The sequence below is a fragment of the Leucopleurus acutus genome (genome assembly GCF_964270905.1).
Source record: "Leucopleurus acutus genome assembly, chromosome: 7".
NCBI lineage: Eukaryota > Metazoa > Chordata > Mammalia > Artiodactyla > Delphinidae > Leucopleurus > Leucopleurus acutus.
The window spans coordinates 1,382,068-1,395,333 of NC_139150.1; the positions used below are offsets into that span (position 1 = coordinate 1,382,068).

At 66.1% G+C, this 13,266-nt stretch overlaps 2 protein-coding genes across 2 annotated transcripts; both read left to right on the forward strand.

Moving 5' to 3' along the window:
* Positions 1–684: 684 nt before the first annotated feature.
* On the forward strand, positions 685–9,200 carry CARD9 (caspase recruitment domain family member 9). The gene is made up of 13 exons (XM_082842690.1): positions 685–758; positions 2,161–2,364; positions 2,536–2,673; positions 3,323–3,627; positions 3,706–3,885; positions 3,985–4,128; positions 4,332–4,457; positions 5,950–6,141; positions 6,586–6,627; positions 6,912–6,960; positions 8,274–8,350; positions 8,847–8,929; positions 9,021–9,200. Exons 2-13 carry the CDS (start codon positions 2,181–2,183, stop codon positions 9,118–9,120), a joined length of 1,620 nt encoding a protein of 539 aa, XP_082698816.1. The 5' UTR covers positions 685–758; positions 2,161–2,180; the 3' UTR covers positions 9,121–9,200.
* Positions 9,201–9,489: 289 nt separating this feature from the next.
* DNLZ (DNL-type zinc finger) lies at positions 9,490–11,669 on the forward strand. The gene is made up of 3 exons (XM_082843322.1): positions 9,490–9,717; positions 10,018–10,157; positions 11,434–11,669. The coding sequence occupies exons 1-3, from the start codon at positions 9,517–9,519 to the stop codon at positions 11,600–11,602; spliced, it is 510 nt and encodes a 169-aa protein (XP_082699448.1). The 5' UTR covers positions 9,490–9,516; the 3' UTR covers positions 11,603–11,669.
* Positions 11,670–13,266: the final 1,597 nt, after the last annotated feature.

Below are 13,266 nucleotides of genomic sequence, written 5' to 3' on the forward strand. Positions count from 1 at the left end.
AGGGAGCCAGCAGTGCTGGTCAGGCCCCTGCCCACCCAGCCGCAGCCCCTTCCCGGAGCTGTTGCTCAACCTGGCAGGTGGCAGCTCTCAGTTCAACCAGTGAGGCCACTCTGGTGGGGCGGTGGCCTGGGGATTCCCGTGGGGCCTTGCTGTCGCTGTCCCGTGTGTCCTGGTGGGGAGGGGCTGCTCCCAGGAAGCTGGCTGAGCCAGCTGCACCATGGGCTGGGGGTTAGGCTTAGGGCCTGCAGCCCTGCCCCCCCCACCAGCCCCATGCTCTCTTTGGACAGCACGCTGCAGTCCTTATGGAACCAGAATGGACGGGACGGTGGCTTGGCCTCGTCCAACACTGGCAGAGCCACGGCTCGCGCTCCCACTCTGCAGGGTCGGGGCTGGGCCTCCAGGGCAGGCTCCGGGGCCCTGGCACGGGGCTGGCCGGCGGGGAGGCGCCGGGGGCGGGGGGGCGCGGCGCAGGGGGCTCCAAGCAGGAGCCGCTTTCCTCGGGAGCCGGCAGCTTCCACTTCCCTGTCCCCGCCTCCTGGGGCCGCCCTGCTTGGGCGAATCAGAAGGCAGCGCGGAGATGGTCCCCTGCGGGAGGACAGCCGGGCCTCTGTGGGGTTAAGCGGACCCATCAGGAAGTGCACGGCTTTCCTCTGGCCCCGCCCGCCCTCTGTCCCGGCAGCCCATCAGTCCTGCCACACACTGAATCGGGTGGCCCAGGCTGACCGGTGTCCGGCTAGGTGCCCCAGGAGGACCCCGAGGTAGGCCGGCCTGGTGCCCTTGCTTCAGATGGTTGGGAAGCCGCTGTGGCCCAGCTCAGGCTTGGGGCAGGGAGCGGGGTCTGGAGTAAATACCCCAGGAGGGCATCAGGTGGCCTCGCTCTGCTGCCCTGTCCCCTTCACAGCCACCCGGTACCTGCTGGTCGTTTCACTGGAATTAGCAGCAGGGCATTGTCAGGTGTGGGACGCGTGGACATCAGGCTAGGAAGGCGGGGACCGGGCCAGACACTCCAAAGACCCCAAGTTGCTGGTGTTTTCATTCAATGCTTTGTCTGTTGCTGGGTGGGCGGGCTGACAGGGCAGCGCGAACCTGCTGCCAGCCGCGTCTCTAGGAGGGTGGCCCAGTCCCTTTGGGCTGGAAGCCGGTGTTTCCCACACAGGTCAAAGGCTCAGCCTGCGACGGCGGGGTCAGGGTCTCCGTCCCCACCGCTGGGAGGAGGCCACCACATGGCTGCTCCCGGCTCAGCCTGGCCCTGGAGAGAGTGGTTCCCCCACTGGTAGTGTAGAAGGGAATAGCGGCGGGCGGTTCCAGTGTAGGTGGTCCCCTGTCGGAGAGCTGGCCTGACAGTCCCCAAGAGTGCGGCCAAGAGCAGGCCTCGCCTGGGAGGTAGACAGGAGGAGCCTGGACGGCTGGTGTCCCAGAGGCTGGAGGAGGCACGGAGCTGCGTTCCAGGCCAGCCCCGGGCGACACAACCACCCCTCCCAGTGCGCCCGGGCCCCTGGCTCTCCCTCCACCGTGGGCCATCCACAGTCACCCTTCCTGGAGGGCACCCTGTCACTGAGCCTGACCCGGAGCAGGCCGGCCCGGAAGCTGCTAGGTGACTGTTGCGTCACCAGCTGCGGAAGGAGAGGAGGGGATGGGACTGGATGTGAGCAGGCACTGCCCCGCGAGGAAGGAGGCAGTCCCGCCAGCACAGCCTGGCGCCTCGGGGGCTGGGGCTGGGATCCCTCCCCCGTGTGCCAGGGAGGTTGTGCTGGTAGGTGGCGCAAACAGCTCCATGGGTAGGGGGCAGCCTCCCGCCTGCCCCGCAGCACTTTGGGGTGCTCTGGGGGGACAGGGCCAAAGGAGGGCCGTAGTGCAGGGGAGCGTGTTCTCCTAGATGCCACCTGACCCTGGAGCATCTCCACGCCGTTCCCCATGCTTATTGGGGTGACCCAGGGAGAGAAAAAGCCCAGGGCGGCCAGAGGGGCGGGAGCAGGGCCGTGAAGGGCGATGCCGGGCGAGCCGATGGGAGGGAGCGGGGGCTTCTCCCTCTCTTGGTGGCCCCTCTCCTGGACGCCCCTGGGCTGGGTTCCTGGTCTGGCTCTGCCCAGAGCCCTGGCGGGCGAGGCGCAGGCCTGGCTCCCGGCAATGCCTGCTGCTCAGCCACGGCATCCCTCCCAGCCGCCTGCCCCGACTACGCCATGTCCGACTACGAGAACGAGGACGAGTGCTGGAGCGCCCTGGAGGGCTTCCGTGTGAAGCTCATCTCCATCATCGACCCCGCCCGCATCACGCCCTACCTGCGCCAGTGCAAGGTCCTGAACCCCGATGACGAAGAGCAGGTGCTCAGCGACCCCAGCCTGGTCATCCGCAAGCGGAAAGTGGGTCGGTGCCCATCCCCCACCCCCGTCCCCCGGAGGCCCCCCGCCCCGTCTGCCCGCAGCTGTGGTGCTTCAGGCACAGCTGAGGCCCTGGGAGAGCCGTCCAGACCCCCGCCACTGCAGCCTCTTGGGGTTCTGCAGCCTTCCGTGCCCACACGCGTCCTCTGGGTCGCAGGTGTGCTCCTGGACATCCTGCAGCGGACTGGCCACAAGGGCTACGTGGCGTTCCTAGAGAGCCTGGAGCTCTACTACCCGCAGCTGTACAGGAAGGTCACGGGCAAAGAGCCCACCCGCGTCTTCTCCATGATCATCGGTGAGGAACGGGACACGGGCCTGGAGGCACAGGGCCCGGATGGAGGGGCGGGGGATGGTGTGGGTTACAGCCGGCGGTCCCCTCCCCACCTGGTCCCCTCATGGATAAATCGCGTATGAAAGGAAGGGAGCGAGCCGTGTGTGGGAAGGGTGCCAGCTTTGGGCCCGGGCTGAGTGTCACTCCCATCCCGCTCTCCTCCTAACGCTCGTGGAGGGAGCAGAGGCTGGAGGAAAGGGGGACCCGAACTCCGGAGTGGGGAGCAGGTGGGAGGTGGGGTGCACAGGCTGATTCTTGGCTCAGAGCCCCTCCTGCCCAGAAGATCATGTGACCCCGCTAAAGCCATGCCCGAGAGGCCAGGCCTGCTCGCCCCAGCAGCCTGTGAGGCGGCCCCGAGTCGCGTCCCCTGCCTCTCAATCAGGATTAGACAAAGAGGGATGGATACCCAGGCCCTGGGCTGCCCTGCCCTGCCCTGCCCTGGGAGTAGGGGGTGGCGACAGGGCTGGGAGGTGAGTTCACCTCCGGGACGGGGGGCAGCCGCAACTGGGAACTGACCCCTTGGCCGGGCTCCCCTGGAGCCCCTGGTCCTCAAGCGGAGGCCGGGGAGGGACCAGGTGTACCATGCGTCATGTGACGCCCTCTTGGTTCGCAGACGCATCCGGGGAGTCGGGCCTGATGCAGCTGCTGATGAGCGAAGTGATGAAGCTGCAGAAGAAGGTGCAGGACCTGACGGCACGGCTGGGCTCCAAGGATGACCTCGTGAAGGAGCTGAGGGTGAAGGACAGCCTGCTGCGCCAGCACCGGGAGCGCGTGCAGAGGCTCAAGGAGGCCTGCGAGGTGGGCGGCCGCGAGCTCCAGCGCTGCAAGGACGAGAACTACGACCTGGCCCTGCGCCTGGCCCGGCAGAGCGAGGAGCGGGGCGCCGCGCTCATGCGCAACCGCGACCTGCAGCTGGAGGTGCCCTGCGCGGCGGGGCTCCTGGGGTGGGTGGCGGGCGCCGGGGTCCTGGGCTGGTGCTGACAGCCGGTCCCGCAGATCGACAGGCTCAAGCACAGCCTCATGAAGGCAGAGGACGAGTGCTCGGTGGAGCGCAGACACACGCTGAAGCTCAAGCACGCCATGGAGCAGCGGCCCAGCCACGAGCTGCTGTGGGAGCTGCAGCAGGAGAAGGCGCTGCTGCAGGCGCGGGTGCAGGAGCTGCAGGCCTCCGTCCAGGTGGGGCCCCGGGGGTCGAGCCGGCGGGGCGGGCGCCGGGGGGCCGGCCTGGGCCTCCCAGCCCTGCTGTGCTGCCGCCCTCTCCCTTCGCACCCACAGGAGGGGAAGCCAGACCAGAGCAGCCCCTACATCCAGGTGCTGGAGGAGGATTGGCGGCAGGCGCAGAGGGACCTCCAGGAACAGACCGCCACCATCTTCTCCCTGCGCAAGGACCTGCGCCAGGCCGAGGCCCTGCGCACCCGGGTACGCGGCGGGCAGGTGGGGGGTGCGCCCTGGGCCGACTGAGCGGGGCTCCACGTCCCTCCTTCCCCCCCGCCTGGAGGCGAGGGCTGGCCTTCCGCCTCACCTGGCGCCCGCGCTCCCTGGGCACGTCGGGGCCCAGCTTCGGTCTGGAGCTCTGGGCCGGCGGGGCCACAGGCGGTTCAGCTGACTGCCATCTCCCGCAGTGCACAGAGGAGAAGGAGATGTTCGAGCTGCAGTGCCTGGCCCTGCGGAAGGACTCCAAGATGTACAAGGACCGCATCGAGGCCATCCTGCAGCAGATGGAGGAGGTCGCCATCGAGCGGGACCAGGTAGGGGCCGCGCAGCCCTCCCCGGACGCAGTGGCCTCTCAGGGATGCAGTTGTCACCGTGGGTTTTCAGGGAGCAGGGACAAAAGCAGTTCATGCTCGTTTAGAAACGTGAACGCTAATGAGTTCATCCCCTTCCTCCACCTCTGCCCCACCTGCTGCCAGGAAGTCCTCGCTCCACCTTCTGCTGTACCTGCCAGCCTTTTTTCAGCGTACTTGTAGTTTCATTTTTGTTTTATAAGAGTGGAAGCTTTCTCACTCGTTTTGCAAAGACTTCTTTCGCTTAAAATGCCACGGGCGCCTTGGCCGGCTGCACTCTTCTGGGTGGGGAGGCAGCGCCCCAGCGCAGGGCTGCACCTGCTTCTTCGTTTCCCATCACTTTCCTGTCACGGCTCGGGGTCGTTTCTGATCAGCTACAGCTGTCACTTCAGTCACTTTCTGGAGGGTGATTGGCAGTCTGTATAGGAGCCTGAAGAGGTAGATTCCTTTTCCCCGGCAAACTCACTTCTAGAAAGCCCTCTCATGGGAATAACAGAAACGCAGAGAAAGCCCGGCAGATGCGTGCTTCCCTCAAGGCCGTGGGCAGCAGTGCGGTCTGGGGCAGCAGGTGTGAAATGGGCACAGCTCACCTGACAGGACAGCTCCTTCCTGGAGCTGCCCGAGCAGAGCCCCCCTCTGCCTCGTGCATGGCCAGCAGGGGCGCGCAGCCTCCGGTGGCACCCCGGGCAGGCCACCCGCCCAGGGACGCTGGCACCTGGCCGCCGAGGTGAGTGGCAGGGTTTTCTCTGGTGGGTCCCGAGTTGGAAGCTGGCACAGAAATTCAGGATGTCCTGTTACTAATCCAGCCCTGGCTGTCGGGGTCGATGGAGGCAGGGGTGTGTGTTAGCTCCTGGATCATTGCTGGACGCGAGGCTGGCTTCCTACAAGTGTGCCTCGCAGCCGCAGCCTCCTGGGCCTGTCACTGTGGGTCGTGGGCTGGCCTGGGCTGACCTCAGTGCCCCCGCCGTGGGGGACTGGCTTGATAAAGCATGGGGTGTTCGTCTTAAAGAATGTTACATGGCTGTCAACAATCGTGTTCTTGGTATCAAGCTGTACCCAGGAAGTCCGAAGCGCACGTGTGGGCACGTGAACACGGCTGAATGTGCCCAGAGAGCAGGACTTGAAGACCCTGCAGGGTCAGCAGGGGCTATTCTCAGGGGTATTATCTTCTTTATATTTTCTGAGCTGTCCACACTTTCCATTCTGAGCCTGTATTGCATTTACAACCCCCAAAACACGAGTGACATCCTCGGTTAAGAAAGGGGAAGAGGCCAGCGCTGGCCCCCGCCCCGTCCCCGGCCATGTTGCTGGAAATTATCCCAGGAGCACTGCTAGAAATAAGGCGGGCTGTGCTGAGAAGTGAGAGAGCTGGGAGGGGAAATGAAAGACCGGGGGGTTGCGGGGGGGCAGGGAGACGGGCCGCGCCTGCCCTGCCCTGCCCTGCGCTGCCCCACAGGCCATCGTGACGCGGGAGGAGCTGCACGCACAGCACGCCCGCAGCCTGCAGGACAAGGACGCGCTGCGGAAGCAGGTCCGCGAGCTGAGCGAGACAGCGGATGAGCTGCAGCTGCAGCTGTTCCAGCGCGAGGGCCAGCTGCTGGCGGCCGAGGGCCGCCTCCGGTGGCAGCAGCTGGACACGTCCGTCCTGGTGGGCCTCCCCCGGGGCCTTTACGGTGTCCCTCAGTCAGAGAGAGCCATGGCTCTGCCATGGTGGGGCTCTGGGGGTGTGGCCACATGGGGGCAGGTGTGTCCCTAGAGACTGCAGACCCCAGAGGAGGAGCCACCAAGGGGCCTGGGCCTGGCCTGGCTTGGCCACAGCTCTGCCGCTGGCTCTGGCAGGTCCCCAGACGTTCCTGAGCCCCTCCCTCCTCTGTAAGGTTGCCTGCCCACCGAGCCCTCGTGGAGGTGGGCTGCAGAGCTGGCATAGCTCAGGGCCTGGCAGGGTGTGGGGAGGGGCGGGGAGGGGCGTTCTGGCCAGGGGCCAGGCCCAGCCATGGCCTGGAGGGTGGGCTGGCCTGGGACCCCACCCCGTGCCCTCTAGTGGCTCGGTCTCCCCACAGCCTGCTGACCGACCCCTCTTCTGTGACCACAGAGCTCCGACCTAGAGGACGGCTCACCGAGGAACTCCCAGGAGGTGAGCGTGACTCTGGGGGCGGGCCCAGGGCCAGCCTCACCCCGGACTCCCGGCCACAGCCTCTGCCGGACCACAGTCCCACTGGGTCCCTCAGAAGCTCTGGGAGCTCAGCCCACCACCGGCCATCCTCCCAACGCCTGGCTGGGCAGCGTAGGTCCCTCCCTGAGAAGCCGGCACAGGGGGTGACGGCAGTGGGGAGCGCAGCAGTGGGTGGGCAGCACTGAGGGTCAGGTCCAGTCCTGGCAGACTGGTCGTCTAACCAGTTGCCCTTCTCTCTTGGGAAGCTCTCGCTCCCCCAGGACCTAGAGGAGGACGCCCAGCTCTCAGACAAAGGTGAGGAGGCGAGCGGCCTGTCCCGGAGGATCTGGCTAAGGCCTCCTTCTGGCCGCAAGCGGGCACCCGTCCCGACCTTCAGCACGCACACCGCATGACGCCGGCACCTGGGGACACGTGCCCCAGCCCTGGCCCATAGACCTCCACAGCCCCACTTCACAGATGGGCACACTGAGGCCCAGAGGGATAAGCAACCCCCAAGGTTCCCCAGCCAGCAAACAAGAGCCCCATTGGAACCCGGGGCCCAGGCTTGCAGGTCCACATCCCATCTCCCACCTTGAGAACACGCCTGGCCATCGCAGCCCACTCAGGCCCCGGGATTGCAGAGTGGAGGCACCCCGCCCTCCAGAGCAGGGAGCTGGGGAGGTAGCCCCTGCCAGGAAGTGGAACAGAGCAGGGAAGGAGGGACAGCTCAGGGTGACTGGGGCCTTTAGGTGGCAGGGGCGGGATCCTTCTGCCTGCCTGGGCACAGGACAGCGAGTGGCAGGGAGATGGCCCAGCGGGGATGACAAGGGGCTGGCTCTGAAGGTGGGTGTCAGACGGGAGTTTGGGAGGATGGGTGGTGGCGGGGGCGCCACCGCAGAGGTAGTGTGTGAAGCCAGATGGACTTCCTCAGCGTCAGGCCTGACCCCAGCTTCTTGAGGGGCGCTGAAAGAGGAAGAGGCAGCAAATGGAGAAGTAAGTGGTTGGTCTCTCTGCTGCTGCCCAAAGACATGAACTTGAGGCCAGTGAGCCCCCACGTGGGGACAAGCGGGCAGGACCCGCAGGCAGTCAACGGGAGGGGAAGGCTGTTGGCCCAGCCGTCCTGGGAGCCCCAACCCAGGGCTGATGTGGCCCCTTGCGGGAGGTGACGCAGGCTTCAGGGTCAGAGGCCAAGGAGGAGGGGAAGGCCTGGGCCTGGGCCTTTCCCGCCACAGCATCCCCAAGACCTGGAAGCCACAGTCGCCCATCGTGGACAGTTTAGGGGAGCCAGCCCATCCGAGCACTTTTCCTGTGGGTCCTGAGCCCTGGGCCCATCCAGGCCCTGGCAGCTGTGGAGGGAGCCCAGCAGCCTGCAGTGTTCTGCTCCCAACGCTGCAGTGCCCCAGCCCTGGCCCCCGCCCAGGGACGAGGCGCAGCATCTGCTCCGGGAGCCAGGAGTGGGAAGTGAGGTCTCTGAGCCCCAGTCCCCATGTCTATACAATGGGAATGCTCGTGGGGTCCAATAAGGACCCAGAAGGTGGCACAGGACTGGCCCGGGCTAGGGGGTAGAAGTGCTGGCGAGCACGATCCTGGCAGGTAGGCAGGACCAAAAGGTACACACTCCCTTGCAGGCGGCCCGGCCATCGGGGAGAGCCCTGAGCAGCCCTTTGTGGCTCTGCAGAAGGAGCGGCTCTCACTGACCCCCAAGGTAAGGCTGCCTGGGGTCCCTGGAGCCCTGAGAGGCCCCTGGTGTGGGTCTCAGTGTGAATGATAACGAACGAACGGGGAGAGTGGTTCCTCTACCTGGACGCCTGGGGGGTGATCACAAGGTCTCTGCCCATGGGCTCCTGGGGTGTGGGTTTTGGAATGTGAAGCTGAGCCCCCTCCCTTCTTGGACGAAGCAGCGGGAGAGGGGGCAGGGGGCGGGCCCATCTTGTGGATGGGGCGCAGCGTTAACCTGAGTGGGAACTCGGCCTCACTGTCCACTGCACGGAGCCCGACGGCAAGGGGGCCGCACCGGACACTGTAGTAGAAGGAACACTGGCCTGGAGCGCATCCCTGCTGGCTGTGCGTGCGTCCCAGGCCAGTCCTGTCATCTGAGAGAAAGCGCGTCCCGCCCGCCCGGCCCCCAGTGCGCAGCCCCAGGGGCGAGGGTGGGGCCCACGCGGGCGCTGGCCGGAGCCTGAGCCTCGCCCCTCCAGCAGGACGCAGGCCTGAGCGGCGGGGAGCCCCCCGAGAAGGAGAAGGGGCGGCGGCGTCTCAAGGAGAGCTTCGAGAACTACCGGAGGTGGGCCCGCGTGGGCGGAGGGCGAGGGAGGCTAGGGAGCGGTGGCCCCGCGCACACCTGCGCCCACCTGCGCCGCCTGGGTCTCCCGCAGGAAGCGGGCCCTCAGGAAGATGCAGCACGGCGCGAGGCAGGGGGAGGTGGACTGGGAGAATACCACGGGCAGCGACAACACCGACACCGAGGGCTCCTAGCCGGCCCCTCCGTCCAGCCGCGCGTCGTGGGAGGAGGACACGGCGCCACCTGGGAGCTGCCTCGCTAGGCCGCCTCTTCCTTGGCGAGCACGGGCTTGTTCTATCTCTGTGTGATGCACGCGCGTGCTGCAGTGTTAAAAATGCATCCCCGTCAATAAACGACCGCAGTCCGGACACCACCGCCTCCGACGGTCTTGCTGCCGCGCGCACCCTCCGACCCCGCGCCGGCCAGCGCGCAACGCCTGCCGCCAGGGGGTAGCCGAGCGCGGCCCGCCGCCGGGACGGAAGCCGAGCAGGGCCGCTTCCCTCGCGCGCCCGCTTCCGAGACGGCGGCGGTGTGGCCTCCGCGGGGCGGGGCGGGGCGGTCTCGGCTGCGCGGGGCGGCCGGCGGGCGGCATGGTGCGGGCGGCGCTGGGCCTCTTGCCGATACTGTTGAGCTGCGCGCGGCCCCGGGGGCCCGGCCTGAGGTGGCTGTGGGGGCGCGGGGCCCGCCTGGAGGCCGCGGAGAGAAGGTGGGCCTGGGGTTGGGGCTGGCGACGCTTGAGCTCCGAGCCGGGACCCGGGCCGGCGCACTACCAGCTCGTCTACACCTGCAAGGTGGGCACGTGGCGGGGGCGGGGCCGGGCCCGGGCCCACACCTGCGCCTGGCGCAGGACGGCGCTGCGGGACGGCGAGGAAGTGTGAGGTTGTCCTCAGGGGGCGGGGCCTTCCAGAAGAGGGGTGGGGCTATCATTCGAGGGGCGTATCCTTCTGGGAGAGGGCGGGGGGCATGCGGGGGTGTGGCTAGCCCGGGGGGCGGGGCCTTCCAGGAGTGGTGGGGGTATCACGGGGGGAGGGGGCGGGTCCTTCTGGGAAGGGCGGGGCGGGAGCAGGGCTTCACCTCCTAGTCTCCACCAGGTCTGTGGGACCAGGTCCTCCAAGCACATCTCCAAGCTCGCCTATCACCAGGGTGTGGTCATTGTGACCTGCCCCGGCTGCCAGAACCACCACATCATCGCCGACAACCTGGGCTGGTTCTCGGACCTGTATGGGAAGAGGTGAGGCTACCTGGGAAGGGTTGGGGACAGAGGTCTATATTCCAGTGCTGGCCTGGTCCATCCTGAGTCTGGAGCCCCACCCAACCTCCCTGGGGCACCGTCCTTCTAGTGAGGATTACAGAGCCCACATCTCCAGCCCAGCTTCCTTATCAATACAAGAGATGTAGTTAAATTTGAAATTCAGATAAAACACAAGTAACTTTTCAGTAAAAGTATGCTCGAGATTGGAACATGTTTTGATTTGCTAAATCTTCCACCCTAGATCAGCTCCTTCAGCCTGGTTCACTGCCTGACTTCTGCCCTCACTGACAGCCTGTGGGGGCAGGTAGGACCTGGTTACATGTCAGGGCCGCGGGCCTGCCCTAAAATGAGGGCGTCAGACTAGGCTGACTCTTAAAGGCAACAAATTGCCTTTCACCCTGTGGTTCCTTCACCCTACTAGGCGCTCCTTCCTGAGTGCCCGCTGTGGGCAGGGATCCTAGCATGCACTGAGTGCCCGCTGTGGGCACGGATCCTAGCATGCACTGAGTGCCCGCTGTGGGCAGGGATCCTGGCATGCACTGAGTGCCCGCTGTGGGGCAGGGATCCTAGCATGCACTGAGTGCCCGCTGTGGGCAGGGGTCCTAGCATGCACTGAGTGCCCGCTGTGGGGCAGGGATCCTGGCATGCACTGAGTGCCCGCTGTGGGCAGGGGTCCTGGCATGCACTGAGTGCCCGCTGTGGGGCAGGGATCCTAGCATGCACTGAGTGCCCGCTGTGGGCAGGGATCGTGGCATGCACTGAGTGCCCGCTGTGGGGCAGGGATCGTGGCATGCACTGAGTGCCCGCTGTGGGCGGGGATCCTGGCATGCACTGAGTGCCCGCTGTGGGCGGGGATCCTGGCATGCACTGAGTGCCCGCTGTGGGGCAGGGATCCTGGCATGCACTGAGTGCCCGCTGTGGGCAGGGATCCTAGCATGCACTGAGTGCCCGCTGTGGGCAGGGGTCCTGGCATGCCGCTTTCTTGTCCTCTGCTGACACCGGTTGGTTGACTGCACCGGACTTGGGGGTGTGTGTGAGGTGGAGTGGTCAGGGCCCTGGGGCTGCAGGGTCAGCCTCACCACCTTGTGGAGAGCAGTGGGGGGGGCAGTGGTCAGGAGCCTCCTGGCTGCATGGCCCCGATGCCACACCAGCACAGGGACTCATGTGCTCGAGCCTGGCCTGGGGTGCCCTCGAGGGACCAAGATGCGGGACAGCTTCGGGGCCTGGAGTGTCACGGCACCTCCGTCTTTCTCAGGAATATTGAAGAAATCCTGGCGGCCAGAGGGGAGAAGGTACGCCGAGTGGCTGGCGAGGGGGCCCTGGAGCTCGTTTTAGAGGCTGCGGGGCCCCCCAAATCCACCACTGCTATGGAAGGGGCTGAGGACCAGGATCCCACCCACCCTGGCAACAAAGAGGCCAGCTGACCCGCCTTGTGCCTCCAAGGATGCTCCGGCCCTGAGCCACGCTGGACTTGCCTGTTCCTATCAATAAACCAACATCACTTGCAGATGCTGGGACCTGGGGCTCTCCTGTCATCCCTGGTTCTGGCGTCAGAATGACTCACAAGAAGCCCCTGCAGGCTGCAGGCCAGGGCCTCCTGTGGCTGCTGGCCACGTCTGCGTGGGAAGGGGCTGGATGTGGAGTCTGAGGCCCTCCTGGCTGTGGCTGTGTGGCCTTGGGCAGGTCACTTTGCCCCTCTGAGCCTTCGTCTTCCTGTCTGCAGATGAAGATGCTCACGGTGCCACCTCGTCAGGAGTATAAGTGGAAAGATGGGACTCAGGACGGGCACGGGGTGGCTCAGCCCCGCCACGCCCCCAAGTGTCAGGACCCCAGTGTTTTTTTGTTTTTTGTTTTGCTATGCCACATGGCATGTGGGATCTTAGTTCCCCAACCAGGGATCAAAACCGTGACCCCTGCGCTGGAAGCGGGGAGTCTTGACCACTGACGGTCAGGGAAGTCCCAGGGCCCCGATCTCGATGGCCCATTAGCCACTGTTCTTCCTGGGAGTGGGGTCAGCACCCCCAAGCCCCACCAGGGGTCCTGTCCCTCTGGCCAGACACAAGGAGGCCCCGTAGATCCTTCTGTGCCGCCTGCCGTCTCCTCGACGCCCCCTGGATGGCACTGGTGAGCCGGTGCCAACCTCAGCCCTGACCCTTGGCCACTGGCCAAGCCAAGTCAGCAGGCTGGGCTGCTCACCGTGGCTGCAGGCGGGCCAGGCGGCCATGGTGGCCAGCGGAGTGGGAGCTGGGCTGCTGTGGGCCTGGCGGTGGGCCGCCTGCCCCACGGAGTGTCCCCCTCCCCGGGGCTGTGCAGTCTGTCTCCCAACCTCGTTTGCCCGCCTTCTCAGGATGTTCCTGTGTTTTATGAAAGCATGTTCGTTTCCAGAAGCGTTCTGGGCTGTGTGACCTTCAACATTGATCACCGGCCACGATCTCGCAGGATCCCCGCAGGATCCGAGCTCCTGACGGCCGCCCCCGTCAGCACGGGCCTCGGCACTGTTCTCCAGGCACCGGCAGCTCGTGCTCCGACTCGAATACCCCCCGTTCTTCCCGTGGTGAACAACCCCCTATTATCCTGCCCAGAGCCTCCTGGGACATTTGCGGAGTCAGTCATGGCGGACGAGCCAGCCCCGGGCGTGCTCCTCCACGGAGGCCCCGAGGGACCCGCTGGCCTTGAAACGCCAGAGCAGCGGGGCCTCGTTGCCGCCACAGGGTTGGAACCGGGTGTGGGGCGGCCCAGGGAGCTGGCCGGACGCTGAGAACGCAGAGCGGGGACCCAGGAGGGCCACGCAGGCCACGCCCTCCTTCCATGGGCGGTCTGACATGGCTGCTCGCCACATCTTTTTATTGTCTGCTTTCTGACGTTTTGACATCTGGGCCCTCTGACCCTGGAGAGCTGGTCAGTTCCTGGACACGGCAGGGCGAGTGCACCCGGGGCAGGTTCCGGACGGCTCGGGCAGCCCCTCCACCCAGAGCCACTGAAGACCTTCTCACCGGCCGAGCAGGCCTGCTGGCCCTGCCTCACTGTTTCTTCCCACAGAAACCACAGGAAAAGCTCCGGCCCATCCTCCCCTGCCTCCTGACCAACC